We start from the raw sequence: 15,812 nt of genomic DNA, 5'->3' as shown, positions 1-15,812 counted from the left end.
CAAAGGACACACTGTCAGTGGACACACTGTCAATGGACACACTGTCAGTGGACACACTGTCAAAGGACACACTGTCAGTGGACACACTGTCAATGGACACACTGTCAATGGACACACTGTCAATGGACACACTGTCAGTGGACACACTGTCAGTCAATGGACACACTGTTAATGGACATAGTCAGTGGACACACTGTCAGTCAATGGACACACTGTCAGTGGACACCCTGTCAGTGGACACACCGTCAAAGGACACACTGTCTATGGACACACTGTCAGTCAATGGACACACTATCAAAGGACACATTGTTAATGGAGGCATCTAGGGAACCAAATCTGAAATTGACTCTTGATTCAGTACCTACTGATCTATTCATCAATGTGAACCTTTTGGAAGGTTATCTTGGAATTTAAACTAAACTAAGTAGCAATATCAAAACCACAAATACTTTTTAAAAGGCAGTGGCATGGGGACTAGCAAGGCAGGGGCATTCACTACCTACCTCGACTTCTTTCTTGTTGCTGTAGCAAAATGCCCACACATATGACTGTGTACTGCTTGTGTGCGGTGCTGGGTGCCATTTGCATGTAGTGTCTGCAGAGGCTACAAGCGGCTACAAGGAGAAGGTTTACTCTGCCCCACTGTTCAAGGTGTCTGTCGTGGTGGCCGAGTCAAGGCAGTAGACCTTGAAGCAGGTGATCACATGGGATCCATGGTCAGGACTCCATGCTTTGGCTCCTCCCTGGCTCTGTGTACAGACAGCCCGGCTTCAGTGGGTGCCTCTCCCTATGTCAGTTAATACAAAGAAGAATAATCCCCCACAGGTAGGCACACCCCAGGCTTGTCTCCCAGGAGATTCTACAGCACTAAGCATCTCACTACCCATTCCACAGGACACATAGCCTCACATTCTTCAGACTGCACGGTTTACTGTAGCCCTCCACTGACTTACAGCCATGGAGATGGGAAGGGTGTGTGGGGGTGGAGGTATACCTCTTCCAGGAAGATTATCTCACCACCTGCTTGGGGCCTTCTTGCTCTTCCTTCTTCTACTGGTGTCAGTGGCCAGAGGATCTTGAAAACTGCCCCCAAGAATGACATAGGCTCCATCCCCTGGCCTTATGAAATACAGTGAAGCAAACCATTTCTATCATTCTCCTCAGACTGTTGGTCTGAGGAAGAAATAAACCATGCTATCTGTCATGGTCTCACCTGTTTGTGACAGTGGTCTACTTACATTTAGAACCTATTCCTGACATGCCATCAGCTTGACAAGCCCAACCTCTGCAGCACCAAAACCCAACCAGCCCCTCCCTGTCTTCTCTCCCTCTTACAAATCAACCTTTCTTTCCAATGCAGTGGTCCAGGACCCGTTACATCCTTCTATGTGGGGCCTATGGTTGGCAGGGGGGCATTCTTCCACTAATCCTGCAACATAGCCTCTAAGACTAATCTTGTGGCCATGCTATGAACACCCACACCAGGAGGAGCCTGTGACTCTGTTTCTTTAACTCCTAATTAACTGCTGCTGACAATAATGGAACAAAACCCCCGAAGATGACACACCCCACTCCCACAACCATAGCAGGATAGGTCCAATATGGAAGCAGAATTTATCTTTCACCATCTCCCCTCTCATTCTCCTTGACAGTCCTTTTTAACTGTTAACTACTATTCTTTTGTTTCTAATTAAACCTCTGCCGCCCCCCTTTCAATCTAAGTGGAAAAAAGCAAACAAAAACAGAAAACAAAAAGAGAAACTGGCAGGAATTCCCTAAATGTCTCCCCAAAACAACACATTGGATCATCCGAGGAAATGAACCCAATGGTGGTTGATAAGGCCTAACTAAACTGGAAACTCAGAAAATTTGTGGTGCTGATTGAAAAGTCTTGGAGACTGGAGATGGTTGAAGTAGAGGGTTGGCTGAGCCCTGGTCAGCATCTGAGGCCTGAGAACTGAGAGCTGCCGAGTTTGATGGCAGAAGACAGATACCTCAGGTCACACAGGGGAGCGCCATTCTCCCTCCATGTTTAGTTTCCTTCCTGTTGCTATGATAAAATGTTCTGACAAAAAGTGACTTAGTTCAGGAAAGGATTTATGTGGCTTACACTTCCAGGTCAAGGCCCATCACTGAGGGGAGTCAAGGCTGGAATCAAAATCGTGTAACCTGAAGTAGGAAGGCTGGGAAGGCTGCTTGCTGACTTGCTCATAGGCTCAGCTCAGCTACTTCCTTGGGTACTCCAGGACTACTGGTGCAAAGATACTGCCCACGAGGGAATTACCCTAACACAATCATCAAAGTAGATAGCCCTCATAGACGCTCCCACAGCCCAAGCTAATAAAGATAATTACTCAATTGAGACTCTTTTTTTTTCCAGCTGACCCCAGGCTATACAAAGGTGACAGTTATGTTAACTAGGATACTCTACCTTTGCTATCTACTAGAGACATCCTCGGCTGAGATGATGCCCACCCACCCTGGTGTACTGATTCAAATGTCAATCTCCTCATAAACACTCTTGTAGACACACCCAGACCATAATCCTACACTGGTCTGGGCATCCCTTGGTTTGGTCAAGTTCACATATAAACTTGATCATCACCTAGGTCTCCAGTGCAGCTTAAAGCAGCCTTGCCCTCAGCACTCCTTCATATTTTTAAAATAAAATATTTAAAAGTTTTACCAACCAACTGAACATCATATATTATGATTAGGATTACATTAGAAATTTTTACTGTAGTAAAATTTTTTATCATAGGCTGGTGAGACCCCAAAACCATGGTGACGTGGGTATCATCCGTAGAGTTCACGTAAAGGTGGGGAGAGAGACTTGACGCTCTAATGTTACCATCACTTGATCTCCACATAAATGCTCTGAGACGTGTGTTCCACTAAACCATATACACATGCAATAACTATTTATAAATAGGAATTAAATAATACAATTGTTTAATTTTTAAATTAAGTTTTATATCATATAAAGTATGCAGTGTTAACCATTTCCTGGTATACAGTAGCATAGTAATTACTCTTATCATGTTGTTCAGTGATGACTACTATTTACTTTTAATTATTTTGTCATTCTAGTAAACTTTATATTCATTGCAGGTGACTCAGCTCCTGGTGATCACTAATCTGTTTCTGGGTCTATGAGTGTCTACTTCAGATATTTCATATAGATAAATTACATAACAATTACTTAGCATGTTCTCAAAGTTCTTCCTTGTACTCCTCCTTGTTATGGATAAATAGTTGTCCATTTTATGTACATACCATATCTTGTTTAGCTATTTACTTGGTCGTGGCATTTGGGTTGCTTTTGCCTGGTTACTGTGAATGATATCTTCATGGCCCTTTTGTGCAAGTGTAGGCAGCTGAGCTTTCCCCCTTTTTTTTCTGTTTAAAGAACTGCTGAGTCATGGTAGTTTATGTCTGACTTTCTGCAGAGTCATGCTAATTTATGCCTGACTTTCTGCTGAGCCACTGAGCAATTTTCCAGAGTGCTACACCATTTTATATTGATATCTTCAGGACATAAAGCTCCAGTTTCCCCACATTCGGGCTCTTCCACAAGCAGGGTTGAATTCCTTTCCCTGGGGGAGTTCTGCTTCATTTAACTGTTCTTCACTTCCTGTCATTTTAATTGATCTAATTCTTTGGTTACTTCCTGCATATCAATAAGTCTAGACTTCCTGTCTTAGAAGAGAGCCCATATCCTCCAATGACCTTCTGGTGTCTGTCTCTCCCTACACTTGCTTGCCTTCCACTCACTCCTGTGTGACACAGGCAGGGTTCTCCACCCTCCTCCCCACCTGCACCAGTGAAATTCCACTGGTCAACTTCCCAGACCCCACTGGACATGACCTTTATGAGGTCTTTTGAACTTGTTGATTAGTTCATTCTCCATAAAACCCAGCCCTTTAGAAATTTCTAGACAACTTCTCTCCACTAGTATCCCCCTATTTCTAATGGTGTCTTCTCCCCATTTTCCCAAAGGTTCCAGAACTTGTCAAACAGTCCCACCAGCTCAGGTTCAAAATTTCAAGTGTGTGTGTGTGTGTGTGTGTGTGTGTGTGTGTGTGTGTGGTGTGTGTGACTCAGTCGAAGCCATTACACTCACAGACCCCTCACTGTTGGACCTGAATTCCTTGGTGGATGGATCTCAGGGCTTCTTTTCTAGGAGAGCCAAGTTCTTCCCTGTACCCTGCTTGCTTTTCAGCCCTACTGTTCGTCAATCAATCTGCGCAATGCTCTCAATACAAGTATCTTGGAGTTGCCAAGACAACAAGTGTTTCACGGCCTGTGTTTGGTCTTTCCACTGAATGGAATAGTCTGGGCTTTCTTTGGGAGGTTCTCCTAACAGTGATGGTTTTAGGCAGCTTTATTAATGCTTGTTGTTACTATTCCTTTTAATGTTGTATCCTTTCTTCATGGGGATTGTCAGAACCATGGAGATCACTAAATAAGCAAACGTTCCACACATGGCTCTCTTTCTGTTTTACTGTTGTTTTTATCTCAAACAACTGATTTAGCTGCTTAGCTTAGTCTATGAAAATGAAATAAACTCTATATAAAGAAAAATATTTTCAGTATTTTTCATTACCAGTTTTGCCTTCAATTAACTCCCTTTGGCTACTTTCTGCTTAGCATTACTTATTTGCTTGCTTTTTAACTTTTTTCTTGATCTTTACAAATTGAAGTGAGTGAGTTGCCATATCCCCTATATATTCACTATACTATAGAATATTTTAAGCAATTCAGATTCCCCCAACTGTTAAGAAATAGCAAGCATCAGAGTACCTTGGATATTTTCAGTGCTGGTAGTACAAAATGCTGACTAGGTAAATAAAATTTCCTCCCCTCTAAGGTGTGAGGTTTTAATTGGCCCAATTTAGAGCTGAATTTGTCATAAAGCCCGAGAAATCACGCTTCACTTGAACAATTTTGTACGTAAGTTTGTCATAATTTTGTGACATATTTCAAAGCAGGGCTCCAGTGTTGTAGGAACCTGAAGCTCACAGAGGCAGGGCTTGTCCCTGGTCTAATGAGAATCGTGAATCTCGAGTCACCACAGTTGCCTGAGTTTGGGCGCAGAGCCCAATACTGTTCTGATAGGCTTCCCACCTAGCTATCTGCTTTTGAGAAGTGTATTTGGCAAACTGCAGCAATACAAAGCTCTGTTTGTCGTTATTAAGAGGGTGCCTTCAGAACAAAGTCTAGCCTTCAGGTTCCAAATTATGTCTTATTCAGATGGGTATTTCAAATGAGAGATTGTTAGTTCCTATGGCTAAGGGAAAGGTAATAGAGTAAAATTAATTTGTCACTTTCTGTTGCATGTTATTTTGTCATGATACTCTGAGGGGGAAAACAATCTCAGAGAGACACAGTGTTCCAGAAATAAAATGACTGATGTCACTCACTCACTCACTCACTCACTCACTCACTCATAGGAATGGGAACGAGGCACGGTCGGAACCACATGACAGTGACTGAATGTCAGCTTTCCACCTGTGTCTTCCTTCCACACTGTGAGTACATGTGAGTCAGAAGGATGGAGACAGAGAAGTGAAATAACTGCACAGCCCTTGGGAGGACTACCTCTGTGGCCTGGGAGCATAACACAGCCCTTGGGAAGACTACCTCTGTGACCTGAGAATACAACACCACCCTTGGGAGGACTAACTCTGTGGCCTAGGATCACAATACAACCTTTGGGAGGATTACCTCTGTGACCTGGGAGCACAACACAACCCTTGGGAGGACTACTTCTGTAACCTGGGATCAGATCCAGCTTGAGTGGTGAAGGGCTGTAGAGAATGTACTGTCAAGAACTGACACTGCTTAAATCAGAACATGTTGCTTATTAGTCTTCGGAGTCTAATACAGTGAACCCCACCATAATGTTCTAGGGTAGGAGGAAGAATTTTTGCTGAGATCAGGCAACCCATGTCCATGAATAAGCATCAGTTATTTTTTTTAATCACCCACTTAAAAAAATCACTAAGCCTCAAGTCACTTTCATGTCTCGCTCTATGCCACAGGAAGCCTACTTCAGAAGGACCCATCTCAAGATGGAATCTGAGACTCAAAGTAGGAGCTTAGGCAATGTTTCACTGTTTAACTCTACATTAACTGTGTAGACAGCTGAGTCCTATCAAAGCAAACATCTCAGGACTACCAAGTGACTATGAAGAAATGAGGGGACAATAAGCCAGGGGTAATGACTCCGCTCATGCCGTTACTAAGATACTTGGGAAATAGGTCACTTTACCACAGAGTTTGTGGGAGGGTGGTGCTGGCGCATAGCCATCCCTGACTCCCACTTTCCCTAACCAATGGGTCCTCCTGCAGAACCATGTTAATGAATCCAGTTGCATAAAGACCCCAGACGATGAAGAACAGCAGTCTAATGCCAGAAGCCACCATCTGAACCCAGAGAAGACCACATCCCTAGCATGAAGAGGACTGGTTAGAAGAGCAGTGTGGCCTGCCCCACATGTGGTCCTAATGCTGGACTTCCTTCTTGGTGGTGTTGGATGTGTTTCCAGCTTAAGCTTGGCTTAAGCGAGGCTTGCCAGAAAACCTGATGCAAGTCTTTGAGCCCCAGGGAATCTTAATGGTTCTATTTGCTAATGGAAGTGGGGTGCATACAATGAGAAAAGGAGGTTAGTCAGCTTCAGGTGCCCAGCCACCTTTGTGCTAAAGCCATATGCAGGGGCACAGCAGACAGAGCAGGACAGCGAGCTACTTCAATTCTTCTGGAAGGGCGCTAATCCTATCATGGGGCCCCACTGTTAGGATCTCATCCAAATCTGATGTCCTCCCAAGAGCCTTCACTCCTAGGATCATTCTATTTAGTGTTAGATCTGTACTATGGGTCTTATGGGGAACTCAAACATCCAGGCTGTAGGGATAGTCCCTGAAAGGATGCCCTCCACCAAATCACTGGCAACTGTGCTGCCCACCCGGGACCTGTTCTTTTCAAGGGTGTTTTAATGGTTGCTCTCTGTCTTTGCACTGCTCCTGCCAAATGGCAAGGCAAACCTAGCACTGAAGAGATTTTAAAATGTTTTACTATGGGTTTTTTGGTTGCTATGACCTAACAGTGTACCACCTGAAAGGGACATGGGTTTGGGCTGACCTTCAGTGTTCATATCAAGAGATGTTGAGGCAAGATGTGGGTGGACAAGGCAGGTAATGTGTTAAAGGACACGCCTCAGTCCCCATGAATCACAGCATGACATGGCATGTCATCATGTGACAAGCCCCCTATCTGTAATCTCTTCAATGGGAATGAAAATATCAGAGCAGGAGAAAGAGCTGAATCACTTCCAGAGATTAATTCAAGGCCCACTCCTTACCCACCAAACTACCCTCCAATATATGAAGGAATTGAATTTCAAGACACGTGCCATCTTCTGGGAATTCGTTTATCAAGCTCCAGAGTTGGCAGACTAGCTATATCGATGTTGTGAGGGATTTCTCAATGATATGTTCCAATTTACATCTCAGTGTCCCCAGTGCCACAATGAGGTCATCCCTGGGAAGAAAATGCCACTGCTGGGCCAAGCTCTGTGCTGGCCAATCTCATTTGCAAGGCTCTGTACAGAATCTGTAAGGCCCAGAGAGCATGCTGCCCCCTCCTCTCACCTGGGGTGCCTGGCAGTAGTCAGCATAGATGCAACCTGGGAAGGTTCTGGGCATCAGGAACCTGGCCAGGAAACCTTTTATCTGAGCCCCCCTTTTTTGTAAACCTTTTATAGTATTACTTAAATTTAATTTCAGAAGAGAGCTACTCAATTTCAATGACACAAATGGATACTGTACCATTAAAAACTAAAATAAAATATGCCCTAGACATATTAGTTTTTACTTTCCAACTTGAGCTATTATCTTCCACTAGAATTTTATTATAAAAATTTTCAGACATGAGGAAAATTACTTTTTGTGAATACTTACATCCTTCCTCTTAAATTTTACAATTAAAATTTTCTAAACTTACTTTATTTTATACACACACACACACACACACACACACACACACATATATATTCCTCTCCAAATACTATAATTTTTATGTCATTGTTGAGTATTCTTGTAGTTCTTTTCCTTCTGATATAAAATTCATAGGCCATGTAACGTAAAGATATGACTAATTTGAACAAGCCAGTATCCATGCAGTGACTGCATGTGTAGACACCTACGTTCCTCAGCCTGATCAGGAGACAGTGGTATACAGCCTTCTTGTCCCAGCTGTAGTGGCTTGAATGAGGATGTCTCCCATAGGACACTTGACCCCTGGCGTGTGGTGCTGTTTGGGAAGGTTAAGAGATGTGATCTTGTTGGAAGCATAACACTGTGAGAAGGCTTTGCAATCCGACTTACAGGCTCTTCCCAACTCCTGTTCACTGTCTCTGCCATGTACGTGTGGTTTAACATGTGAGCTTCCTGCTCGTGCCACCATGCCTGCCACATGCTGCCATGCTCAGTCACTCTGGATGGACCCTTTGGGGCCATCAGTCCAAATAGATTCTTTCTTCTATAAGTTGTCTTGGCCATAAGTAATGAATATACTAACCCTCAGTAAGATATCTCTCTCTCTCTCTCTCTCTCTCTCTCTCTCTCTCTCTCTCTCTCTCTCTCACACACACACACACACACACACACACATACACACACATACCACCAGTACATACAGAATGTTGGCACCACCAGAAGTTTCCCTCATATCCCTTCAGAAATCATTCCCCCATCTCTACCTATTCACACCCAAGTACTGATTTTTTTTTTTAACTTTTGGCTATTGATCTGTTTTACCAGGCTGAAAATTTAACGGACCCATTTGGCATGAACTCCGGTGCATAACACTTGTCTCATCCAGTATGATGTTACTGATATTCATCTAAACTGCTGTGTATGTCAGGAATCCCTTTGTTTTCATTACTGGGTGCTATTCCACTATGTGTACATCTCAGTGTGTACACTCGTTTTGTATCCAACTGTCATCCCAGGCTTCCGAGTTCTACCAACTGTGGGAAAAGCTGCTGATGACAATTTCAGGCAGATCTCCTTAGAGATATGCCGCAGTTTTCCTTTGGTGAGTACTCAGGAGTGAACCTGCTGATCTTGGTAGGTGTGAGTGCTTCTTTCACACTCTCGCCAGCTGTGTGGGAGCATCCTGTTTTGCTACACATGCTCACTTGGTACCAACTCTGTTTCTAATTTTAACTCTTCTAGTGGGTGTAGAGTTATTAGGCTTCTATTTTGGCAAATTTTCCAAACTAGCAAAAAAATAAATATGTGTAAGGCTCAAGTTTGAAGGAAATACTGCTGGAGGAGACTGGCCTAGGTGGTGCTTAAAGGGTTACTTATCTGAATCTGGGCTGTGCGGATAAGCTCTGGTGATGGGATGTAAAGCGGATACCCAGACACAGCCTTCATGCAATTCTCTCTCCTAGGTTATGAGACAATGAAGGTAACACCTAGGAGACTCCAGGCTGCTGCAGTGGGGCAGGAGCTTTGTCTTCTGAAGGGAGGACCACAAGCTCTTCCCCTATCTGCCTCTAGGAGGGCCATTCCCAGACAGCTGCTGGCTCAGCCTACTCCATGGAGTCACAGATTTCCCAGAACAGAGATGCCTGGTCTTCCCTGTCTCTAACATCAACTCCTGGGCCCCATAGAAAGAAGTTAATGTTTTTGAACATCAACTAAGACCTTTTGGGGAAATTTGTATATTTTTCCTTTAGATTGTCAGAACAATATCCCTGTCAATCAAGTATGAACAATCTCATGTTAAAGACATGAAACGAAGACTCACAGAACTCCAGTAACTTTCCCCTGGACAGATGGACACACGTGCAGGCACACAGCATCCTGAACCTGACTCTGCACCCTAGGCTCTACCTTGACGAGCACCCGCAAAGCAAATCACTGGGGCTGAACAGTCCCTTGGGACCTGGAACTTGTAGTGGTAGTAAGCACTGTGTGCCTCACTAATGAGTCTGTCTCCCTCTCTTTCCTGCAGCCCACTTCCTCCTGTAATGAAGACAGGACTGGTTCTTTCCCTCGATGAACATGATCAGTCCTTCAGGGGCCTCCAATGGAAATGATCTTAGCCGGCCTCTCTGGAGCTCTGCTCTAGCCTCAGGGCTTTCCTCTTGCAGAAAGCAACCACCAGCTGCCAGTCTCCTGCTGCTGCTCCTTGCTGTCTAGGTGCCTCTCTGCCTGCTCAGTGCTCTCTGGTCTCCCTCTTCATTCCCCTCTCAGTATGAGGCTGCTGGCAACCAGTGTCTCTCTAGTCTGAGTTACCTGCTCCTGAAATGCACCAGCCTGTTCCTCAAATCCCGCTGTTCGGAAATAGTTGACAACGTCCATCACGGCCCAGTCTGCGGGGTCGGGAGGCCTCCCATTTTCCATGGACCTGCAAAATACAAATGCAGTCAGAGTGTGGCATGTATGCAGGTATGCACAGGCTCACTGCCTTGCCTCCCAGGGCTGGTCTGAGCCAGCTCACTAGGAGCCTGGTGCTCCTCTCCCTCGGAGTCTATCCCAGTCTAGCCACAGAAGGACTCATGATGTTTCTCATGATCCCTACTCACGCCGGTGCAGCCAATGCTTTCTTAGTGAAGTGCTTGACCTTGAATGACAATGATTACCACAAATACCGTTTCTCTACTCATTTTTGATGGGCTGTAGCTTAATATGTCTATTGTAATTTCTGTAGGAATGTTCACTGTACAATGGGACTCAGGAAGCCATTCCTTTAGACAGCCTCTCTGCTGCATTCTGCCCCTCCCCTTGTGACGCTCTCTCAACCTGACGGAACCTCACCATTCCTACCTATTCAAGGGTCACCTCTGCACTAAGGTACTCCCTGGCACTGCTAGGAAATCACTTGTTATAATCTGCTCTGAGACTCAATACTCCATTCAAATTACCACCATAGTACCTACCTGTCATACCGGGGTTAACACTGTTCTCAAGACTCAAGTGAGGGATGTGGACCAAAGATACACATGTGAACCTGGGCTGGTTCCCCTGTATTATTCCGAGCGTCAAGCATGTACTTAAGGAAGTCAGTCAACGTTGTTCAGAATGAATTACAGCGACTAGGTAGATGGGATCAGGCTCAGGTAACCCTTCTCAGTGGTTCAGAGAGGAGGGAATAAAGGACAGTGGGGGAAAAAAGCAGCGGTGCAGCGTCTGGGATGGTCTCATTTCAGACTCATTTCAGGTGGTCACACACACACACACAGAGAGAGAGAGAGAGAGAGAGAGAGAGAGAGAGAGAGAGAGAGAGAGCGCTCCTCTAGTGAATGCTAATACACTAGCGTTCATTTTGATATGATACTCCCTTAAGCATGTTATAGATCCACCCTGAAACAACTGAATGGAGGTGTGAACAATGCAAAGCCAGGGGAATGTGATGCTCTCATGTCTGGTATTTGATAAAGAAAACTGGTACCAGGAAACAGAGTAGTTGCTACAATTGTACTTGTCCATTTGAATTAGAAAAACTAGGAATTTGTTGGTGGGAAGAACTAGAAAACAAGTGAAGGTAAAGGCTGGAGGGGCTCTACAATGTTCTAAGCAAAGTCTGATGGAGAACCAGAAAAGCAGAGAGCTAAGAAAACTTAAGACAGTGAATGCCTGGCCATAAGGTCACAGGGTGAGAACTATAACAGAATCGGATTAACGGCCTTCAGGTTATATTCTGGCAATGAGTTTGTCTGCATCTTGTTTGTGCCTTGAGACTGGGATGCTGAGGTTAAAGGGAGTGCATTAGTTAATCCACAAGAGGATTTTACAGTTGCTTGGCATCAATGCTCAACACTGTCATAAGGCTACGACTTACTAGAAGAGCCAAAGTGAAGACTGGGAGCAAAAGCAGAGTGGATCGATTGGAAATACGTGTAGTCTGTCTAGAAAGAGTGTGTTCAACGTGGAGAGCAAAGAATTGTAGTTTGTAGAGATTGGCCACTAAAAAGAAGCCAAGTACTTTGTCCTAGGCATAAGAACAAAGCCTTCAGGACACTTCATGAAAAAGCAAGACTCTTACTCATTTTATGGTCACATTATAGGGTGCAAAAATGTAAATTCATCTGACAGACTTTCCCTGGAGAAGAGACTATCTCTAGGACATCCTACTTGTAGTTTATTTAGTGAAGAGTTTCCCAAGATCCAGCCACTCAAAAGTCACAGCCCAAGAGACCTGGATGCTTCTTGAACTGGAAGCCAACCCTGGCTTGGCAGGCATATGGAATGTAACATTCTAGAATCCCAGAGCCTTCTGGAGAGCAGGAAGTGTGTAGCTGCATTGGACTCCCTGGGGACAGCTCCTGAGAGGGAAATGCATAAAACTATGAGAGTAAATCTGAAGATGCAAGGGAGACCTAGGAAGTGTCCGAACGTCTCCAGTAAACATGAATGTCTGCCGGGAAGACAGGCAGGCAGTGAGTGGTACAAGCTTAAGGGATGAGCCATATGGCCTGAACTGGCAAGACCGCAGGGCAGGGCTGCTCTTTGGATCCTATATCTTTCCACCCTCACTAAACTACAGACTTCATATTTGTCCTGCTGGGCTTTGGGCTTACTTTGGTTTCATTCACCTCTACTCTGCAAATATGTCATTAAAAAAAAATAACTAAGAATGATTCCTGGGTAATTGTGCATTGTAAAAACATAATTTCTAAGTTGTGTTCACAGGGGCTCACAGGTAAGGGTTGCAGCCCATCTCAGTGGAGACTTTGGGCTTAAACTTTTGAACCGTGTTGAAACCGTTAAGAATAAGGGTCTTCTTGGCGTTTGACTGGGTGCAGCTTGGGTTATGAGAAGGCTGAGAGTCTCTGGGAATCAGAGGACAGTGCTGAGGTTTGACATGGAGCAACCGCTGAACTAATCCACTGATGGAGGCATAATTTGATGACATGATTGGCAGGTGATCTGTTAAGGGGTGGGGCCCAGCGGGAGGAAGTAGGTCACTAGGGGGCGTGTCACAGAGAGTTAAATCTCACCCTACACTCTATCTCTACTCAGCCACCATGAGTTGGCTGTCTTTACTGTTGGGCACCATTGTACCACCATGATGCTCTGTCCTTCTTCCTGGAGACCGTTGACTATGACTAAAGCCCCTGAGATACATGAGCCCAAATAAACTCTGCTTCCTTTTAAGTTTACATTTCTCAGGTATTTGACACACAAATAAAAGGCTGGCCAAGGACTCTGTGGATAAACATAATCTGTATGAACTCTACAACACTTTTTTTTTAAACCATTATATCTCTTTCAATTTAGGAGAGAAAAGAAGCTTCAGATCCTGGCTAATGATTATGGCACTCTGTCTGCCACACCACTCTTTCCATAAGACTCTTTCTAAATGGTACTTATTTTTACACTCAAAAATGTACTCTAATTTTGTACTGCCTTTATTTTTATGACTTATTTTTAAATCAAATTATGCTACTCCTTGCCCATGCTTTAAAATAGCCTTTGGCTAAAAGTAATTTAACTCCAATTATGATAAATTAATGTTGATCTCTTTGCTTATGAAAAAAAAAAAACCCAAGTACTCAGCAATTAAACAGGATTTCACTTTCTCTCCATTTCCCCGCCCCCCTCTCCCATCAGAGCAACAAGCTGAGATCTGGCTAAAGGCTGACCCAGAAAAAGGAAGGAACGGTTCAAAGGTTCTTGACGGGATATTTTTCATTTAAAAATATTCAGATAAATGAGGGTTGAGTGTGTTTAGCTGTAGCATACCCAAGGGATGAGATTTCTGGGAAGCAAATAGCCCATCAAGTGCTCTGTGTGTTGTGAGGCTTAAAGCTGAGCCTTCAGAGAGCTGATTTAAATACAGCTTTGGTTTGAATCGAATCAAATGGACACCAGCCTCACCTCCTCCTTGACTACCATGTTGCTTATGCCACGCAAGTCTTCCTCTCTGTTTTAACTTCTAGACATTAAGGGTGCTACTCCCTTGTTTTTAAAGTAGCAGTTAAATGTCCCCCTCTGAATACTGCCAGAAAATGTTTCATTCCAATTATTAATTAATAAACTTTTAACAGGTCTATGCTGAGACAGACACTTGATAAACACTGGAACCCACAGCTCCGTGGAAAGGACACTAGCAAGGCAGTATTTTTGGAGTGCTGGGTGTGTGGTCACGCCTTTTCCAACTGTGAATTACATGAAATACAAATGTAGATCTAAGAAGAAAATCTGTGTTCAACCTGAGATACACAGAAATTGAATTGAAACTACACAATAGATTTATAAAACATGGCAAAAAATGTGAAAGATCCCAATAATGTTATAAGATCTTAAAGTAACATTTTTGATAGTTAAATACATTACTGAAATTTCTTTCATTGTTTCACAAATGACCTAGAGAAGCTTTTAAATTACCTAATTGCTACAGAATATATATATCTCCCCCTACTCCTTTATAATGACCGGTATTTTCATATTAAATATTTACCAAATGGATGAGTTTGTGACTATGACTTGATTTGCATTGTCTTTGTCACTTTCAGTACTGAGTGTGATGGTTTATATATGTTTGGCCCAAGGAGTGGCACTTTTAGTAGGTGTGGCCTTGTTGGAGTAGGTGTGGCCTTGTTGGAGGAAGTGTGTCACTGTGGGTGTGGGCTTTAAGACCCTCATTCTAGCTGCCTGGAAGCCAGTCTTCCACTAGTTGGCTTCAGATGAAGATGTAGAACTCTAGGTTCTCCTGTACCATGCCTGTCTGGATGCTGCTGTGCTCCTGCCTTGATGATAATGGACTGAACCTCTGACCCTGTAAGCCAGCCACAATTAAATATGGTCTTTATAAGAGTTGCCTTGGTCATGGTGTCTGTTCACAGCAGTAGAACCCTAACTAAGACACGAGTGTCTCCTCACATGCTAACTAGCCCTTTCAATATACCTCCTGTGGAGTCTCTTGCCCTTCAGAAAGCATTCAGTGGAATCAAAGCTTGGTTGTTGGTTGCCAACATCTTACTAATGTGGACGAAAAAGAACCAAAACAATTTTAACAAGGAACGGTATTAGAAACCCAAGGTTTGTAGCTCAAGTCTGGGGGATTTTAGTGTGACCCAATGAAAGAAGCAAGCAGGAAGAGTATTCCTCTGTAGTGTTTATTTAAAATTGTTGAGGTATCACATGAAAATATGTAAAATGGTACCACACATGCCATATAGTGAATATGCATGCTGAAAATGCCTTAGACAGATCAAGTATATGTTTTAGTATGTGTCCTTTCCCTTTTAGGAGAATAAGCTTGAAAAAGCAAGACCTAAAGTTGGAGTTTCCATCTTCCTTTGATTCTCTTATAGTCACAACATAGAACCAGGTTCAACTTTGAGACAAGTCTGCTCCAAAATGCCTACAACCAGACTCCCTACAACCAGACTCCCTCCAGCTTATGGGACTGAGGAAAGGGTTGGTAGCTCAGAATCTGTCTGTGATCAAAGTGAGCCATGTTGGATTCCAAACAGCTGAGTTCAGATCTCAGATTTTCTACTTTCCCATGTGATTTTAAAATGAAAATCTGTTTCACATGGTGACTTCCTGGCCTCTGGTTATTCATTTTAAATGCTGTAATATATTTAAATATCAAAGTCTGCATTAATCAAATGAAATGCTATTTGTGAAGACAGCACGAGGCATGACTCATAGTAGGTGGGCTTGACTCACAGTAGGTACTGTGATGCTTTCTGACTTGGAACATAATGACTGTCACTGCAAGTCAGTGTATAATTCATTGCACACATATTTTCTTTTGATCCTTACAACCCTCAGTCTCTTCTTTA

General features: G+C 43.6%; 1 protein-coding gene across 3 annotated transcripts in view; it reads right to left on the bottom strand.

Annotated features, from left to right (window-relative positions):
- The window catches only part of Samd13 (sterile alpha motif domain containing 13), a 32,768-nt gene that overhangs the window by 7,229 nt on the left and 9,727 nt on the right, over positions 1–15,812 (bottom strand). For all 3 annotated transcript variants that reach the window (XM_028788110.1, XM_028788111.1, XM_028788109.1), the window contains one exon: positions 10,312–10,423. In XM_028788110.1, the coding sequence (XP_028643943.1) occupies positions 10,312–10,419 (108 nt within the window). In that variant the 5' untranslated portion in view covers positions 10,420–10,423. The remainder of the gene's footprint in view (positions 1–10,311; positions 10,424–15,812) is intronic.

Source organism: Grammomys surdaster, unplaced genomic scaffold (genome assembly GCF_004785775.1).
Source record: "Grammomys surdaster isolate TR1022 unplaced genomic scaffold, NIH_TR_1.0 125701, whole genome shotgun sequence".
In the NCBI taxonomy this organism is placed as follows: domain Eukaryota; kingdom Metazoa; phylum Chordata; class Mammalia; order Rodentia; family Muridae; genus Grammomys; species Grammomys surdaster.
The sequence above is the reverse complement of the archived record's forward strand: the minus strand, read 5'-3'. Positions and strand labels throughout refer to the sequence as shown.